Source organism: Marmota flaviventris, chromosome 11 (assembly GCF_047511675.1).
Source record: "Marmota flaviventris isolate mMarFla1 chromosome 11, mMarFla1.hap1, whole genome shotgun sequence".
Classification (NCBI taxonomy): domain Eukaryota; kingdom Metazoa; phylum Chordata; class Mammalia; order Rodentia; family Sciuridae; genus Marmota; species Marmota flaviventris.
The window spans coordinates 71,198,435-71,219,337 of NC_092508.1; the positions used below are offsets into that span (position 1 = coordinate 71,198,435).

At 39.6% G+C, this 20,903-nt stretch overlaps 1 protein-coding gene across 2 annotated transcripts in view; it reads left to right on the forward strand.

Moving 5' to 3' along the window:
* The first annotated feature begins 18,317 nt into the window (after positions 1-18,317).
* The window catches only part of LOC114094772 (CD302 antigen), a 144,708-nt gene continuing 142,122 nt past the window's right edge, over positions 18,318-20,903 (forward strand). For both annotated transcript variants that reach the window (XM_027937955.2, XM_027937956.2), the window contains exon 1: positions 18,318-18,411. In XM_027937955.2, coding sequence (XP_027793756.2) covers positions 18,318-18,411 — 94 coding nt within the window. The remainder of the gene's footprint in view (positions 18,412-20,903) is intronic.

Here is a 20,903-nt window from a genome sequence, read left to right on the forward strand (position 1 = left end):
GGATCTTGGGAAGCTGAGACAGGAGGATTGCAAGTTCAAAGTCAGCCTCAGCAACTGGGAGGCACTAAGCAACTCAATGAGACCCTGTCTCTAAATAAAATAGATAAATGTAATCATTTATCTCCCCTGTCCCCTTGTTACTGTCCTGGGAGTGTGGCTCATGGTTGAGTGTTCCTGAGTTCAATCCGTAGGGGAAAAAAAAAACTATATTGATTGGCTACATAATTAAAAATGATTAGAGACCCTGATTTGAACCATCTCCTTATTAGTAATAGTCTCATGGTTTTCCTCCTCCACTCTGACCTGCTCTTGGCTGCCTTCAGGCCTCCTCTTCAATTTTCCCTTCTCTGACTTGCTAGTATTCCTGAAATTCTTCATTGTCTGGACACGCTGGTCACTTCATTGCCTGAACACTTTTAAGGCTTACATCTCTGACTCCAAGGTAGATCTCTCCTGAGTTCCATACTGAAAAGATTAGTGATTGTTTTCCACTTCCATACAATGGGTACCTCAAATTCATCAAATCTAAATAATGAATTGATCTTCCCTTAAGTCTTCCCCTCCTTGTGAATCCCTTATCATAGCAAACCGTGTTACCACTCACCAGTTGCCAATTTAGAAGCCTGGAATTTTTCAACTCCCACTTTACTTCCAGATATTGTAATATTTTCCAATCATTCTAGAATGTCACCTGCTCTTCTTCTCTACTATTACTGTTCTAATTTAGGTCCTGGCTGGAACATAAAATGTGTTATGCTAAAGGCCAATAGCTTCATCTACAATGTAAAATTTAAATGAAAAAATAATTTGCATCATTAGTTTATCATGCTAGAGTTACCAAGATCATCAAAATGGCCCAAAACAAAGACATCTGTTGTTAGAGAATATGTGCCAGAACTCAAAACAATATTGTTTTAAGCCTGTAATTACCTGGGATGCTGCATTGATTTTTTTTTTTTTTTATCCCATAATTTGGTGTCTGGTGACTTAAGTATCTGGCTGTAAGAGAAAATCCCATTACTATTTGGCAAACGATTTCAGACTAGATTGATTAGCCATGAAATGAATGCAAGTGATTTGCACAGTTTAAATATGCACTTAATAGTTTAAATATGAGATGACATTGACAACTTTCCAAATAGTGCTGATATTCCAATAAAGCAATTCACTAACTTACATCAGTATAATCCTTACATATTACTATCTTACCATTCCATTTTTCCACTATACTTCAATAATTTTCCATTTTTATCTTGACAGTGTTTCTAAATTCTTCATTATGGCACCTTCCAGAAATGATAGATTATGGCAAATACAAGTTAAGCTCTAATGACCATCAAGAGATTACTGACTCTATTCTCTTTTTTAATATGTACCTCAATTAAATGGAGACAACAAGTTTAACTAGAAGGTGTAAGAAAACCCTTGAGCACAGTATTTAATTGAAAAGAAATTCAAAGAATCTCAATTGTACAGAGATGGATAATCATTAAGATGACAAGTTTCTTTAGAATAAGAGGATCTAATTTCACCATAAATAATAATCATATCCCTAGCCCTTTCAATAGCAGTCTATTATATTCTATGTACTTGTAAGATTTCTGTAATCATTTATCTCCCCTGTCCCCTTGTTACTGGCCTAGTTAACACTCTCATCATTTCTTACCTAACAACTGTTAATATTTTCCTCATAGCTCTCTCAGTTTTACCAACTTTAAATTTATCCACAACTGCCAGAGTCATCTTTTCATCTTTTCAAAACCCTTCAATGGTCTGAGCATGCAGAGGATGAAGTCCAAGTTTCTTTGTGCTGCACATGGGACCTTCCTAGCCATGGCTCCACCTCACCAACCAGCATCACCTGTGGCTGAGCAGGCAGACCTTTCAGACCTTGCTCTACTGCTGGGTTCTCATCCACTTACAGCTCTCAAATGCACTACATTGTGTCATGTCTTCACGACACTGCATATTGCAACTAGAAGGCCTTTTATGGCACCCTCCCCCAACCCCAGTGTCAGTATGCTACCTCATGACCTCCTACCCTGGAAAATCTTTCATGACATACCCAAACGAAATCAACCATGTCCTCCTTTAAGCTGTGACCCTGGCTTTAACAGTCTTAACTATTGCAAGGAGTCTACCAAGCCACAAATGTTTGTTCATGTGTGTTATGGTTTAGATAAGGTATCCCCTTAAAGCTCCCATGTGAGACAATGCAAGAAGGTTCAGAGGAGAAATAATTGGGTTGGAAGAGTCTTAATCCAATCAGGAAATTAATCCCCTGATAGGGATTAACTAAGTGGCAACTGAAGTGATAGGGTGTGGCTGGAAGAGGTGGGAACTGGGGCGTGGCTTGGGGGTTTGTATATATTTGTTTCTGGAGGGTGGAGTCTCTCTCTGCTTCCTGATTATTCTGGGAGCTGTTTCCCTCCACCATACTTTCTGAGTACTGATCTAAGTGCTTCCTTCATTTAATTCTCAAAATAACTTTATGTACTGGGTATTATTACTAGCTCCACTTTTATATAAGAAAAGCAAGGCACAGAGTAGTTGCTCTATAAAGGTTAAAGAATACTGTTGTTTTTTAAAAATATTAATGTCATCATATCATCATTTCTCCTGAAAATCCCAAATACTCTTACATCTAGAAGTTGATGTCCTGGTGCATGTAAGGTCTATGCAAAGACATAAATATAGTTCATTGGTTCATGAGGAACTACATTGTCTGCCATTCTGAAGCTCTGTATATAGTAGGCTTCAAGATTAATTGCTTTGTTTTTATTTTGTTTTCATATGCTACTGTAGTAGCTTCATAAATCATTTTCCCCTTTCCCAATCTCATCTACACCTAACCATTGTCTACATGGATGGTTAATACTAGACCTACTTGTACATTTTCTATTTTTTATTAGTTGCTCAAGACAATACAATGATCTTGACATATCATACATTTGATTCAAATGGGGTATGAATTCTTATTTTTCCACGTGTACAGTTTGCAGGATCACATTGGTTATACAGCCATGTTTATACATACAGTAATACTAGTGTCTGTTTCTTAATATGTCAGACATAGTTATTCCTAGGCCTGGGGACAGAATGCCCACTTTCATACCACTATGTGGGCAGTTCTTGTGCTGATTTAACATTTATCTGATGTAAGTCCTCTCTCTAGCAAGTCACTACTGAGACAGATTTGAGATTTATCCTAGGTTGTAAGAAATAGTTACTCTTGGGCTGGGGCTGTAACTCAGTGGTAAAGCGCTTGCCTTGCATGTATGAGGCACTGGGTTTGATCCTCAGCACCAAATAAAAATAAATAAAGATACTGTGTGTTCATCTACATCTAAATATATATATATATATATATATTTAAAAAATAGTTATTCTCTGGAACAACTTTTGTTTAGCTAAATTCTTTAGCTACATTATCATACACAAGCACATGAATTTAAACAGGTTGTTAACTGATATGAGTTATTTCCAGAAAACATTTTCATTTTAACAGCTTTAATATGCTGAACAGAAATGCATAATAAATGGAGGACATGGGGCCTGGGTGGAAGAAGAGAGGATGAGGTATTAGTAGTCCAAGAATTGGTACCAAATCACAAAATACACAGGCAGCTACCTATTACATACCATGAAGTTGGCTCTGCCAGTGAGGGTGAGAAAGTCTAACCAACACGTTAATTTCTACGCTAATTCACATTGTGATCCATATGGAAAAATCACAGAAGATTGAGCTCAGCAACAATCCAGTCAGTACTCTCAAGTGGAATCCCTACCTCATTTGACATAAATAGGTAGAGAGAAACTGCAAAAAAAGCAGAATAAGTAGTTAAACACAAAAATTTGACCATCTGGTTCTTGGGGAAGAGTCGTGCCTGTTGTCCATCATTCTATCACTACAAAAGGCAGTGAAAAAATAAAGTCCACTTCCCAAGGGAAGGAGAGAATGCAGCTGAGTAAAACCTAGGTGCACAAGCGCACACACATATATACACTTTTTCTCATATTCTCTTCAACTCCCACCTCTTCTTGCTCCTGGACTCTCCTGCCTCATGAATTTTTGATAGCTCTTTTTGTAACTCATATTCAGAATCCCCAAGAGAGATGATCTGATTCATTTCACTGTCACTATAGTACCTGCTGAGCACTGTCTCATATGAGACCTGTAGAATCTAATGGCAGGGCTCCATGCAGATCTGCTGTGATGGATGTGATGTTTGTGCCATTTACTTATGGTGTACTTTCACTCTCAATAACTAGCATCTTAATTTCTTTGTTGGAGAAAACAAAGTTGCATGAGGCCAGCTCTTATTGCATATTCAGAGAGTAGACAGAGTCTGGGAATTAACACCCCTCAGGTTCAACTCTTAGCCAATGATTGACAAATATTGAAGTATTAATACCCCAGCTCCCTCACCTCTGATGGGATTGTCTGTGAAGTAACCCATTTGTCTCTAGATCCATTCTTGCAGAACTGAGACAAGGTTGTCTTCTGTGGAACTTCCTTTAATATTCCACACTTGTTTTTCTTACTTGTCTTCCTCATCCCAAGTACCCCCTTCCCCCGCCACTCCACTAATTTGTTTCTAGGAATACTTCCTACTTCAAGAGTCCTATGACAGCAATAAAAACTCTCTGGATTTTATTTGCAGATTCTCTTCACCAGGGCACTTTCATATAAATCTTCATCCCATTCCTGCCTCTAGAAACACCATCTCAGAAAAGGCTGTTACCACTTCTCCTGAGCCACTTAGAAACTAATTGTCATTGAGCAGGGATCCATCCATGATCTGAACAGCTGTGACCAGAGTTGCAGTGTCCTATAGAACAGTGCATGGTAACATGTGCATGCATACCCATTACCAGGGGCTTCGGCTATGAGTCATGTCAGCCTCTTGGAGTATGAGAAGCACAAGCCAAGAACCAGAGATCTCTCCAGAAAATGCATTCATATCCATTTGGGTAATTAATGCCTGCTGGGCCTAAATTTGACAAAGGAGAGCAAGTATGGGCAATCACTTTGAATCATGTACGTCAAATTGAAGAAACAAAAATGCTTTCTATACCCAAAATGGGAATGACAATATGTCACTTAATATTATAAAGCAATACCCTAAATAGGAAAGACAATGATATAAGAAGCAAATCCTGCAGTATATCTTCAGTATAGAGAACACACGCATATATAGATATGCATATGATTGCACACATCCCAACACACAAAATCAAGGCATCTCACCAAGAGCAATGTGAGGTTGAGCCATATTTAAGAACCTTAACAATATCTCTTTAGTTTTCCAGTAATTCACAGAAGTCTGACCACCCATAAAGCAAAAATCTATTACAACTATTTATATGGCAGCAAGGGTACCCCTTTATATATAGTTGTATTCTGTTTCTAATTTTTAAATTATTAGATATCTATATTTTGTTCTTCAAATTGCATAAAGTAACCTGGTAGGTGATTTATAGATGAAATTATTTTGCCATAAGAAAAATAATAAATTTAACAACTACTTAACTCACACACAAATGTCATAATATACTAGTAATGTTATAAATTGCCAAATAATGAATGAAGTTACAAAACATATCAGAGGATAGAAAGATCCATAATGATTCTATCCAGATTCACTTATGGTGACCTCACATAGCACACTGATCCAAACCCAATATCCAGAAGAGAAAAGAAAACCCTGTCTCTCACAAGCAAGAAATGAAGGTTTTTATTTTTATCCTTAAATTATCACTTATTGTTTCCTAACAGTATCTTTTCCTTGCATTAAAAGGAACTGTGCCAGACAGTAGAGAATAAAAACCTAAGACTTAATACCAGCAATCATAGGATGATGGACATATGATGCACATAATCATAATACAAAGAGAAACCCATCATGCACCCTCTTTCTAATTGCTGGAAGCAGGGTTGGCTTCATGAAAGACTATTTGAAGTAGCCTTCAGGGAACAGTATGATTTTCATTGCATGGAAAGGAGGCATGGAATAGGATCCTCTAAGGACTTATTCTGGTCATTTCCATTTTTCTCTACCATAGGTTAAAGTAACCCCTACAAGTCTTAGCATCTTTCTTTTTCAGAGATCTCATTCAAGCATTTTTAAGAAGAGAAGCAGGAAGTCTGATGATATCTTTTTCTTACAACAGGAAGTAATTATTTAATTCCTGAAAAGTCTCTCCAAGCTCTGTTACCTTTTCTATCTAAAATTTAGACCTTGGCAAGCGTCCTGATAGATTTCTGTATCTCCACTTTCCAATGAAATTGCTACCACTTTCAGCCCAATACTATCAAAACAAGGCTCTCATTATGCCACTCTTTCCACTCAAAAACCTTTAATGAGACCAAAATAACTGCCAAATTGGTTATATATCTCCCAGTTCAGCAGTAAGAGAGATACAAAAAGATGGCCAAAGTGAAAAAAGAGCCATACCATGTTCACAAAGAAGGAAAGATCAGCATCGTTAAGATGTTATCTCCCTCTGAATTAGCCTTTACATTAAATGTAATTGCAATGAAAAAACAAATAGGTTTTTTTCATAAAACTTGATATGGTGATTTTAATTCCTTTGTTTGTATGTGGTGCTGAGGATCGAACCCGGGCCGCACGCATGCCCGGGGAGCGCACTACCGCTTGAGCCACATCCCCAGTCCCTTAATTCCTGATTCATACGTAGGAACAAAAGAGCAAGAATAGGCAACATAATTTTGAAGAGGAAAAACAAGTAAATTGTCTTGCTGTACCAGAAACTAAAACTTACTTTAAAGATAGAACACATTAAAATATGCTACTTTTAGTGCAAAGATAAGGAAAGATTTTTTTAATGAAGCTACATACAGGTCTCAGATATTATCCCATGAATTTATGGATATATACATATGACAGAGGTCCACATAATACAAAGGGACTCTGAAAAATTGAGAACATCGCCCTTAGTATGCATATGTATTAGTATCTAGCAATTCCCTTCTAGCCCTTTGGGTCTCTTTGGACAGGATATGTTGGAATAAGTGACTGTCAAGGTTTGGATATGTTCCCCCAAAACTCATGTGTTGAAGAACTGATCCCTAATGTAGCAATGCTCAAAGGTAGGGGGATTTGGGGAAGTGACAAGGGAGTCAGCCAACATGGACTAACACCTCTCACAACATGAAGCAACATAAATCTTTTCTAAGTTGTTCTTGCCAGGTATTTTGGTCACTGTGATGAAAAACTGACTTAACACATTAGCTAAACATTAAAAACTTATTCCTATTTCTCACCATGTAGCCATGTGTATGCAAGGTGACAGATTTAAATGTACAAAGAAAAATTTATAATGTTTACAAGAAAATATAGGGGAATAATTTGATTATCTTCAAATAGGGAAGTATTTCTAAAAAGAGTGAAAAGCATTTATCATAAAGGAAGAAATTTATACTTTGAACAAATTAAAATGTCCAGACAACAAGAGAACTATAAAGAAAACAATAGGCCTCAAATTTGGAAAATATATTTATAATACATATAACTGACTGAAGTTTGATACACAGAATATATTAATAACTCCTAAAAACAAATATAAAAAAGACCAACAAGCACTAAAAAGATTTTTTTTTTTAAATGGGCAAAACAGTAACTATCGATTCACAAAAAGGAAAACATGAGCAATAAACAGAATGTGCAACCAATTTTGACACTATATAGAGCAATGGGAACTGGGAATTTAAATTGGAATGATTTGGGTGAAAAATTTAGAATATCGCCCTTAGTATGCATATGTCTTAGTATCTAGCAATTCTCTTCCAGCCGTATATTTTAGAAGAACATTTGTGCATGTGCCAAAAAGTCATGTGGCCATTAGTTTCCTCATAGTGTGTTCATCAAATAATAACTTACGTCCACTGTTTTATTTAATGAAGAGTTCCTCTAGCCTTCGTGCCTCTGTTGAGGGGAGGGGAATGAATCATGGCCCCTATGAGGGAAAGAATTTTGAACCCTCTCAGTTGATCTCCACACAGGTATTACAGTTATGATAGAAGATTTGGATGGGCATGGTGGTGCAGGCCTGTAACCTCACCAACTCAAGAAGCTGAGATAGGGGGGCAGCAAGTTGAAGACCAGTCTGGGTGACTTAGCAAGTCCCTGCTTCAAAATAAAAATAAAAAGGACTGAGAAATAATTCAGTGGCAGAACACCCCTGGCACCCCTGAGTTCAATCCTCAGTACTACCAGAAAAAAAGAAAAGAAAAAAGAAATAAAGAAGGGGCTGGGGATGTGGCTCAAGCGGTAACGCGCTCGCCTGGCATGCGTGGGGCGCTGGGTTCGATCCTTAGCACCACATAAAGTGAAATAAAGATGTTGTGTCCACCGAAAACTGAAAAATAAATATTAAAAAAAAGAAGAAGAAGAAACAAGGAGGAGGGGGAGAAAGAGGAAGACAGGAAGGAGGAGAAGAAGGAAGAAGAAGAAGAAGAAGAAGTAGTAGTAGAAGCAGAAGCAGAAGCTTATGTTTGTAAGTGACTCTTACCTGACTTTAAGTCATATCTCTGCCATTTGCTAACCATCTAACCTTGGACAAATTTGTTATTCTCTGTAATTCTCAATTTCCTTATCTTAGTCAGATTGAGACCCTTCTGATAACACAAACATTTCTGTTAATTGATTAATAAAATATTTATAGCTATCATTTATGGATCACTTTCTTCTGGGCAATTTAAGGCTTGCAATGATCTTATGAACAAAGTGTTATTGTCTATTCTTTTTTCAAATGAGAAAAAGACTCAAATTAAATATCTTGCCTAAGAACATTCTAACAAGTGGTGGGATGAGGTTTGAAACTCCTATTTGTCTAATTTCAAAATCCGTGATGCAAAAACAGCCGAATTATCAAGAGCGGTATCCCTGATATCCAGTTGTAATCTCTAAATAACATTTCCTACTAAATAGAAGCAAAGACTCAGAGGTATGAGTGATTTCAAGTCTCAAACAGGAAATACATCAGTTGAGGTTGAAACATGGTGTCATTCCAGATCACGAGGAAACTATGAAAAACTCTAAGGGCCACATCTCTCATGGCTAAGGATGAAGCAGTGGGAGCATTAACAAATATAACTGCAAAGGATCTGAAACGTATCAAGTGTGTTAGTGAGCTTTTCATTGCTGTGACCAAAATACCCAATGAGAGCAACTTACAGGAGAAAAAGTTTGTTTTGGCTTATAGTTTTAGAGGTTCAGTCCACGGTTGGCCAACTCTATTGCTCTGGGCCCAGATGAGGCAGAATATCATTGCAGAAGGGTGTGGCAGAGGGAAGCTGCTCTGATCATGGTAGCTAGAAAGCAGAAAGAGAGGAAGAGGAGCCTCAGAGAAGATGAATACTTCCAGGGCACATGCCCCGTGGACCACCTTCTTCATTCACACACCACCTGCCTAAGATTACCACTCAGTCCATTCAATTTAGTATGGATTGATTAGGTTACAGTTTTCATAATCTAATCATTTTACCTCTGAATATTTGTACATTAACACAGGAGATTTAGGGGGACATCTCATATCCAAACCATAACATCAAGTATTTCTAAATGATAATAAATAACAAAAACCTCACTGTTCACCTTTGGAGGATGCTAGGGAACTACCTCCTTATTTCCAAAATATATAAATAATGGAGAAATTGAGACGTTCATACTTGGTTGGTAGAAGTGCAAAATGGTACAGTCAATTTGGAAAACAGTTTGTCAGTCTCTTGAAAAGTTATCACACAATCTTGCAATTCCACTCCTAAGAATCTAGAGAAATGAAAATATACACACACACAGGCTTGTTTGTAAATTTGCATAGTTTTGTCATAGCCAAAAACGGAAACAATCCAAATATCCAGCAATATCCAACTGACAAAGATATTAACAAAATGTGGTATAAATATAAACTTTCTCTTTATTTGTATATGTAATATTTTATTTATATTATTATTCAGAAGAAAGGAAGGAAGGAAGGAAGGAAGGAAGGAAGGAAGGAAGGAAGGAAGGAAGGACTGATCTATTGTTAGAAGACAATTCTCCTTGGTCTGAGGAACTGCCTTTGTTCCAGACCATCTTTTCATAAATGATTGTATAGCAAATAGCTTTAGAAGATTGAGATGGTACTTCTCTTTGGAGTTGAGAGTTGTTTTTTGTTTTTGTTGTTGTTGTTTTTGTTTTTTTGTTTTTTGATACCCAGTTTAATAAATAAAATGTCTCTCTTTCAAAAAAAAAAAACAACTTTCCCACTTTTCCTATATGATCTGTACTTCGTAGCCAAATAGATGAAATAGATTCTTTCAACTAATAAATTATGAAAAAAAAATGATAAAATTAGAATAACTTTATTTTCCATTTCTTAATAAATGAATGGATCCAGATTATCAATGGCTGATAATATCATCAAACAACAAGGAGAAAAAATGGCATCATGTACATAATGATAGAAAAGCACAACACCTGAAAAAGAACTGTTAAGAATGAATTAAATCTGAAATTCATAAGGTTAGTATAATTTGTAGGAAATATGAGGGTTAATGGAACATGCTAAACAATACAACAGTGGTCCAGTTATCAAAATTCAAACTATGAGAAACTCTTAAACTTGCTTTATCTCACACAATTATAAGGGGAAAAAATAGAAAGATAAGGTGCCTAGAGATTAAGACATACTAAAGAGATATATCTATCCTGCAGTCTCAATGTAAAAATCTTACTTGGATTCTAATTCAACCAAACTGTAAAAACAATAACAAAACTGTTATGACTGAGGAAAAGTGAATGTGGATTGGATATTTACCAGGATTAAGGAATTACTGTCAATGTTTTTAGGTGAATCGTGTATTACAGTTATTTTTTTGAAGCAGTTTATCTTTTAGCAATGCATAGTGATGTATTTGCAAATGAAAAATCTGACCTCTAAGATTTGCTTCAAAATACTCTGTAAGGGGGCTGGGGATGTGGCTCAAGCAGTAGTGTGCTCGCCTGGCATGCGTGTGGCCCAGGTTCGATCCTCAGCACCACATACGAACAAAGATGTTGTGTCCACCGAAAATTAAAAAAAATAAAATAAAAATTCTCTCTCTCTCTCTCTCTCTTTAAAAAAAATACTCTGTAAGGAACAGAGTATGGGAGGAAGTAGAGATGAAACAAAATTGGCCTGTATTGGTAACTGCTGAAGGAAGTTAATGGGAACAACAAATTCATGACACTATTGTATCTACTTTTGGTGTAGTTCTTCAATTCCATAGCAAAACGTTAAAAATAAAAATAAAAATTCAAAAACACGCTCAGGTGCCTCTTCCTCTGGTCCATGAATAGGAAGTGATAAAAAATACTAGATAGAGAAGAAGCATGGTTGCAAGTACAGAGGGAGCTGTACTAAGCTGTACTTGTCTTTACTTCCAAGGCAGAGAAACAGATGAGGTGAGAGAGAGAGAGAATTAGAGAGACTGTGAACTCATATTCAGTGAACTTAAGCCTATCAGTAATGTAAGCCGCATTCCTTTCCCTGAAAGAAGCCCATGGGGAGATGGAACTGGGTCCTTGCTGTGATCTGGATATGGCTTGAGTATATTCCTCAAAGGTTCATGTGTTGGAAACTTGGTCCTCAGCGAGGTGATATTTAAGGTGGGACATTTAAGAAGTGAGGCTCAGAGGAAACTCATTAAATCATTGGGGGCATTGCCTTCAGAAGGAATTAAGGCAGTTTTCAGGGGACCCTGCTTAGTTCTCAAGAGAAAGTTGTTATTAAAGAGCAAGACTTAGCCTCTCCCTGGTCTACCCATTAGATCTCCTCTTCTTACATGCTCCTGCCATGATGCCAACTTCTGTGTGACACAGCCAGATGTTGGAACCAGGTCCTTGAATCTCCAAAACAGTGAACTAAATAAACCTCTTCTCTTGTGCTTTACCCAGCCTCAGGTATTATGTTATAGCAACTTAAAACTGACTAATACAGTTCTGAAGAGAAACAGGTTTAGATCATCTACTTCATGGAGATATTAATGAATTGACAAAAAGCCAATTTAAGGTAACATGGTAAATACAGCAATGTTGTACTTCTCAGTGCTAAAAATTTTTAATAGATTCTCACTTCAAAAATGTTTTGGGGCTGGGGTTGTGACTCAGTGGTAGAGCACTTGTCTCACATGTGTGAGGCACTGGGTTCAATCCTTAGCACTGCATAAAAATAAATAATAAATAAAGGAAAAATATTTTTATAAAATCAAAAATTCAGCATTATTAAGCACAGCCTTATCTAATAGTTTTGGTGGTTCTAAACCTTGTCTGTGGGTTATGAATTAGCTTTGGGAAAAGGACATATCACACTCTGATGTCTGAAGCTAGAAAATCTAAACTTTTTCATCTTTGGCTAAAGTTGGGAAAATATTTGTTTTAAAGTGTAAGCCTGATCATTTCCCCTGAGAAGCAAAGACTCTTGGGATTTGATTATTTATCATTCTAACTGTTGTTTTCTTGGAACAGGTTTCAACAGTGAATTTAGTTAATTCTGAGGGAAGAGCTTCAAGTTACATAAGTAAAAAGCAAATATATCACCTCACTGCTTAGCTCTTTGCCAAAACATACTGAATGCCTCTGTCAAAGTCAAAAATGGTCCCTTCATCTCATTTCTCCTATCCAGACAATCACCTGTACTACTAAAAATGTTTCTTATTCTCCAAGGCATGCACATGTGATAAAAATGTTTCCTAGAGAATTCCCACCATGCATGAGATAATGCATTCCTACCCCCAAATACAACTGATCTTTGCAACACACTCCTACCAATACCAGCTTTCTCTTGACTTGTGACCCTTCCTTGTATGCCCAAATGTCACTTCTGTTCCCATCCAAAGCAGATAACTAGCCCTAAATTGCTCTCATTGGTATTTTTGGACTCTTCCCATTAATCTCAGGACTCTACATCTAACCTCTCTAATGCTTCTCATATCCACAATGCTGACTGGAGCCTCTGAGCCTCACTTTCCCTGTCTATAAAGGCAGAGGGCAGGGAACCTACTCTGAGATCTCTGGGAACCGTGTCATTCTATAGTTCCTTGGTATCTGAGCTAATTAGGTGAATAGGTCAACCACATCCAGTCCTTGTCCAGTCTCCTGTGTCAATGTTCTGTAGATAGACTAGCAGAATATCTCCTCAACTGAGGATTCTAAAATGTAGAGCCTGTGGAGGAAATTCAGTTTATTATAATGAGTTGTTTAATTTTGTTTTTGTTTTTTAAGTAGTTAAATTACTACTTCATGTTTGCCCTGTGGGGTCTACCTACATCTATGACTATAGTCCTCAAGAGTTTAGTTATGACCCAGAATATGAGTAGACCTTTATTAACATGGTGCAATGGGAATTGTTTAAAATTTATTTTTAGACCAGACTCTTATCTGAGCCTCCTGGGGTTTCCTGACTACACCTGGGACCATCTGTGGGCATCATCATTAATGCAGCTTAAATGCATCGCACACTGGCTCTCTTGATAAGCACAACTCCTTATGCGATTGAATAGCTTTATGTGTAGTTTTTCTTGTTTGTGTCTCATTCAATTTTGGATGCTGTCTCAAAGCCCAATTATTTCATATATTGAATCATTATCATCAAAGTCCAGTAAGGACACTAAAATCCATGCTAGGCAATATCACTGAAGAAATTTAATATGGGGAAATAATTAGTTACAAAAGTGTTGGAAGAGCTCAAAATAAGTGCTAATGTGGCTACTCAGAAAATAACTACAAAAAGCTACTTCCAATATGGGAATGGTAGTGAATGCCTATAACCCCAGCTAATTGGGAGCTGAGGCAGGAGGCCTCAGTTCAAGGCTATCCTGGGCAATTTAGTCGAACTCTGTATCCAAAAAAATAATCAAAAGGACCAGGTGTATAGCTTAGTAATTGAGTGCTTACCTATCATGTCTTTGCAAAGTCCTGGGTTTTCCCTGGTATAATAAATAAATAAGAAGTTACTGCCATCCAAGGAGACTGAGAGGTAGGGAAGAGATGATGTTTTCAGCATAGGGACCAGGGCTGTGCGGTGGAAGCTAGAACCATATAAAAGTACCACCCAAAAGAAGGCAGAGGCAGGACAGAGGTTTCTGGGTGGGAACTGGAGCACAAAGGGTAGGGCTTCCAGACAGGGGCCAGACCCTCAACCTCTGCAGGATATGCTCCCAAAGCAGAGGGGAAAGGAATACCCCCAGTTTCTCCCCTTCCCAAACTCCCATCTTCTGCCAGGAGCTCCCACTGGCTGCACCTAATCTGTAGGCAATGTAGGCAATGGGCAAGGGAGTCTGGGAAATGGAGACTCCCAAACTTCCAAAGCAGGAAAGGACAGGGAATGTATTTAACAGGAAAAGGGGCAAGAAAACAGGCAAATAAAATGTGGAGGAACAGGGAAAAGGAAAACAAATAACCAATAAACAGAAAAATTGTTCAACCAGGGAAATACAATTTCAAATGGGGCAACACAATTTTAAACCACAGATTTTATTTATTTATTTATTTATTATTTTGTATCAGGATTGAACCCAGGGGTGCTTAACCATTAAGCCACATCTCCAGACTTTTCTATTTTTGATTTTGAGACAGGGTCTCACTAAGAGGTCTGAGACAGGTCTCACTTGATGAGGCTACCTTTGAACTGGCAATCCTCCTGCCTCAGCCTCCCAAGCAGCTGGGATTACAGGTGTGTACCACCATTTCTGGCTAAACCACAGAAAATTTTAAATGCCATATGTTGATGAAGATGATTAGTAGTGAGAATATTTGTGCATACGAATACATTGGAAAATACATTTGCACTGTCTTATAATGTTGATGCCGAATATAACCTGGACTCCAGGAATTCCATTTCTAGAAACATACCCTTAGGATATATTTTATAATTAAAAGCATCACTACAGAGGCCCTTAAAGTTCACTTCCCTTCCTCCCTAGTTATCTTTTGAATGCAACTCACCCACGGACATCCAGTTCGGTGCTTGAAGACCTCCCTCTCACCCAAGCCCATTTCCCCCTCTTTTAAATGCCTACACTGTTGTCTATGCCATTTATGAGACATCTGCTATTTATTTATTTATCCTTCCATCCAGCAAATGATGCCAAGTACTAGGAGCAGACAAATCAAAAGCAGACATAGTCACTGCCTTCACAGAGCCTGCAGCCTGGTGAGGGAGAGAGACAAAGGAGCAAGCACAGAAATCATCTAATCCAGTTGCTAGGTGCTAACAGGAAAAAATGTGGCATGCTTTGAGCACCTGTTACAAAGGAAGCTCACCTAGACTATTCAGTCCAGAAAGATAGATTTCTTTGAGACAGTAATATTCAAGGTGAGATCCGAGGGATGTTCTGAATACTATTTTCTATTGTCACCATTGACAATAAATAATTATTGAGGTTCTATAACCTAGGTGGAGTATAAGCATACATGTCTCTAAAGAAAAACATTAGCAGGAGAGAATACATATTAAATGCCAAGTGAACAAAATGTAAAATATTATACAGATGTTTGGAGGAGGGATATTCCCTAAGGCCCTTTGGAGAAAGGTTTATATAAAAGGTGAAACCTGGGCTGGGGATGTGGCTCAAGCGGTAGCGCGCTCGCCTGGCATGCATGCGGCCCAGGTTCGATCCTCAGCACCACAAACAAAGATGTTATGTCCGCCGAAAACTAGAGAATAAAACATTAAAGAAAGTTCTCTCTCTCTCTCTCTCAAAAAAAAAAAAAAAAAAAAAAAGTGAAACCTGAGCAGAAACTCACATTTAGGTAAAACTAAGACAAAGGGGGGCGGGAAGAAGAACTCTCGATATGAGTATCTGGCCAGAGGTAGGAAGAGGCAAGACAGTTTCAAACAGGTCACTGGAACCAAGGAATAATGTAGAAATGAAGTTAAAAAGTCATGGGTCAGATCATAGAGGGACTTGCTTTATCTTGGATGAAGTTTTCTTTTTGTATCATGGTTTGAGACTCTCAAGCCTAGAACCCCTACTCCTCAAAATAAAAAGTGCATTTATAAAGCTACATAGAACTTCAGGGGTCCACAATCCCCCTGAACTCCCGGTTGGGAACTCCTGCTGTAAACAAATAGCGTTAAAAGGATTTGAGTAGAACAGTGGCATGTTGTAAAGTGTTTAGAGAGTCCCTTGCCAGAGAGGATAATGATTGTTGGCAGTGAGGTCAATTGAGAAACTATTGCAATATGAGATAATGCAAGCAGTAGCCCATATGGCCCCAGGCTAAGGTGGTGACTATAGGAATTCTTTCATTAATTAAACCAAAATTTAATGACAGCTTCCTCTTGACACCTTCTTCCCCTATTGTATTGGGGACATTATAATGAATAAGACATCACCACTCACTTCAAGGAGCTGAAAGCTTGGCAGGATCAGAAAGAAAAGCAAGCAACTATAATGTGTGTGTGGGGGCGGGGGTGGAGGCTGAATCTATGAAGATTCTCTCTTTTTTTTTTTTTTTGGCGGGGTGGAGAGGGTACCAGGAATTGAACTCAGGGGCACTTGACCACTGAGCCACATCCCCAGACTGATTTTAGAGACACAATCTCACTGAGTTGCTTCGTGCCTCACTTTTGCTGAGGCTGGCTTTGAAATCGTGATCCTCCTGCCTTAGCCTCCCAAGCCACTGAGATTACAGGTATGAGCCATGGTGCCCAGCCAGGTTCTCTTATGCAGAATTTTCCACTGTCTGTTTCTTAGAGAATAAAGTAAATAAAGGGACAGTCTTCAGTGTCATAACCAAGGCCTTTCACAAAACAGCCACAACTTGCCCTTCTGCTGTCTTTTCCAATTAGGCTGTCACCACAACAGCTTTCCTTCCTTCCTTTTTGTTCCCCCTTCTCTTTCTCATGACACACACACACACACACACACACACACACACACACACTGCAAGGCAGCTGCACTAGACTCTTCATTGTCTTCTGATCCTGCTTCACATTTCCTGTCTCTGTTTTGTCACTCTTTTCCTCTCATCGACTGTACCTGATCAAATTCCTACCCATTCTTCAAGTCCCAGATAGACATGGTGCCTTTCTTGAAACCTGGTTTGATCTCCCCATGCATTTTGCCCTAAGTTACTGTATGGGCCTCATTCTCCCCCCAGTACTCAGTAAGCTCAATAGGAAACGGATGTTGTTTTCTCATCTTCCTATTTCATGATGTGCCCACGTTTCTGTAATGGTAAGTGTTTGCTATACCTACGAAACTAAAAGGCCAGAACTTGGGGAGAGGACAAAGCCAGAGTAGGTTTGAAACCTTGATAGCTAGAATCAGGAAAGGCAACCTAGACACATTCTTATAGAAACCTTTGGGGAACAGGGAAGGATACCATCCCATGAACATATCATATGCTCAGTAAACATGGGGTTTAAAAATACAAGACATTTACATCCAAGCATCTTAGGCAATTAGGCATTTTGCCTATTTAAGATACCAGTGTCTACAGGGAGACAGTACATGGGACCTGAAATTTCAGATGCTGGGTGCCAGACTTTCACATTTCTATTGGATTACTGTGAGATTATTAAGAAAAGAGCTTGCTTGAAAGGCTAAGTATTTTAAAAAACCTAAATCATCCTTAGAAGTATTACAGAGTCACTGCGCTAACTTTTGCTTTTAATCAGCAATTGCAGGGTCAAACTATAGTGTACGTTATCTCACCTTTGTTTGAACTATCAAAATACCCAAGACGTTGCCAAAGACTACTGAATTCTTTGGCTTGGCCACAGAGGCCACACGACGAGTGTGCATTTTCCCCGTCTGGAGTGGGAGGGGATGTGCGTGCCTTTCAGCCCAGTCTTAGAATGAAGTCATCTCTGACTGCGGTGCGCTGGATGGAGGGCAAGTTCCTAAATTGTTCCAACTCATTCGGCAGAACAGTGCCATTTCCCAGCGAGTGTCGCATCTCCCCAGTTTGCAGATGAAGAAGGACGAGCCTGGACCCCCTAACTCTGCGGCCGGGGCGCACCGGCTCTTTCCCTCAACGAGCACTTCCCGCCTTCTTGCGGTCGCAACCCCTCGCAGGTGTCAACAGCTGCCTCCTCGGAATCCTCCTCTCTCCCCGCCACACCCCGCCCGGCCGCGCCCCACCTGCCCCACTGCGACCGGGACGGAGGAGACGCAGGTCTGATTGGCCGACAGCGGAGGGGGCGGGGCCTGTGCGCCCGGGTGGTTAGTGGCAACTTCACTGCCGAGGCAGGCTGGGCTCACCAGGAGGAGTGGGTGCCGCGTGCCACCGAAGACCTAGTGGGACCGCTTGGGCCCGCTCAGGATGAGGACGCGCGGGGCGACCCCTCGCCACGCGGCGGGGCTCCTCATGCTGCTCCTCTGGTGCTTCGGGATGGCGGAGCCTTCTGACCCTGCAGGTAACCGCGGGCGCGTCCGCCAAGTACCCCCGCTGGGGGTCTCGATGCTGCAGGTCTGCCGACTTTCCTCCGCCTGAGTCAGGCCGGAGCTCCCGAGTCAGGTCACCGTTGTTTTGCTTTGGGGTCTGGAACCGACGAGGAAGTGTGGCGGAGAAAACGCTCTATTGCCCTCGGGGGCCGGGAGGAGGGCGCGACTGGGCGTGAAAGGGCAAGGTCTTTCTGGTGGATTTACCGAGGGGAGGCTCAGTCTTTTCTGGGAGGTTTCTCTGCCCCTTTCTCGCCTACCTTTCTCTAAAATGTTGCTTCCCTGGGGTATGGAGCTCCCCATCTCCTACATGCTATCCCATCACTCTCTCGCCCCTTGGTCACCTTAGCCCCTCAGTGGCAAAGATGAGGTTCCGCCTCACCCCAAAGATTCTCACAAATTCCCTGACTTCCCTCCACCCACGGTGCACCTCAAAAAGGAAGTCAGGTTAAAACTTCTTTTCCAAAAGTGACCATGACCAAGAGTCAGTTGTGATGCTCTCTCCCATCGCCTGGAGCAGTGATCCTTTCTTCAAATTGGCTTATCAACACCAAATGATTCTCCCACGCCCACACAGGCCGAAGGCATCTAGCTAAAGCGCTTGGAAACCCACTGCCTCTCACTAGGTAACAGACTTTTGCCCATTGCTAATAATGCTAATAATGGTGCTAGCCTCACCATCTCCCTTGGTACCAACTTTACTTTGCTTTTACTTTCTCTTTGCCTTGGCAAAGGGTGTGCCTAGGACTTTGTTTCTTGGTTGGGCTGCATAATGGGCATTCTTTGGGCAGTCCCCACCCACAACTCCTACAGTCTTTCATGTATGAGGAAGGAAAAGATTATCAAGACAGTTTTTTAAAACCATGAAGTTGATTGTGCTTTTACTTTCTTTGCAGCTAAGTTACTATCTGGTTTAAACTTTATTCGAAGAGAGATGGTAAGAGGTTTCTCAGAATGGCATCATTCTGTCTACATCAAGGGCTTTTTAAATGGACCCTGATCTGACACTCTTTTCCATTCTCCTTTAGCCTTCTGTGCTGGGTCAGAAGAGCCATGAATAAGGCAATCCTTTATTGCTGTTAGAATTCTACTCTGCTTGCCCCACAATCCAAATCTAACTGCAGCAACTAACTGAAAACACTAACCTTTCAATTGCTCTCCTCTTGGCTTCTTTATATACCTGCCTTAGTTCTGTTTTGTCTCCTCCACAAAATTCAAGGTTTTCTTAATTCTCACCATATCTACAGTCCTTGTTCTATCTAAGCCACCCAAAACAAAGAGAACCCAGCTTAACTCTATTCTCCCTGAACTAGGTCCCCACAAATCTTTTTTTTTTTTTTCCCTGCGTCATTTCCTCACTCCTAGCCGCTGCTCTGGGTGGCTTTCTCTAACCTTCAGACCAGACTTGTGGTCTTATTAGGGGAAGCACTGGAATTTTGAACACTCAGCCATTTGGGTAGCTTGTTTGGCAGTGTGTCAGCTTCAGGATGCTAGTGATGGTATTCACCTCATTACATGTATATGGCTAGGCTTGGGCAGGTAGTCTTGGTCACCCAAATGTTGGAGGAGAACTCTGTGTCCTTGAGGAGATTCCAAGAGCTTAGTTTACTTTTTTTTTTTTTTTTTTTGCCTCTTTGGAGAGCTAACAGCTTGCAGTAAACCAATCCTTCAGGGACTCCTGAGGTTCTCACCAGTCCACACCACAGAGTCTGGCCTTGATGACTTTTTGATGCCTAATATTTTGCCATGGACCAAAATGTTACTTCAGGACCTGTTTTTAAACTAAAACACCAAGACTTCTGATCCTTTCTTATTACACCTGTATGCTCTGCACACTTGGCAGAGACCACAAAATGTTTAACATTGAACCGAGAAAATTCCCTTGAAATTATCAATGCCATGATCTTTATCCTTTCTGCCATCCCAAGCCATTTCCCTCTCCATTGGTCTGCAGTTATAAAATGTTGTCATCCAGCTTCTCTGCCAAATTCTCAGAGCTCTTTGTTCTAGGGCCTGTAAGTCAGGACTTACTTAGTGATCAAACAACAAGAAAATGCCAAGAAGAGATGGTTTTTCTTTGATGTATATAAAAATACTAAAAACTCACTGTCAATTTATGATCATGCTACTTATCCATTTTCTCTCAAATATCACTAGAGTATTTATATAAAATTATATAAAAAGCGAATCTAGGAGTGATCGGTCTTCTTTTCATCAATCTCTGCCTTTTAGATTTGCCCCAATTTTATATTTGGAGAGAAACATGAAAATTCCATTGAAGACTGATGTAAAGTTGTAAAGTGAACAAGATAAAATATAAGGCTATCAATAATTTGTTTTATAAATTGCTCTGTAATTACCTTTTCAAAGTGCAGTAGAGCACTTGCCTGGAATATGTGAGGCACTGGGTTCAATCCTCAGCACCACATATAATAAGTAAATTAAAAAAATAAAGGTACATTGACAA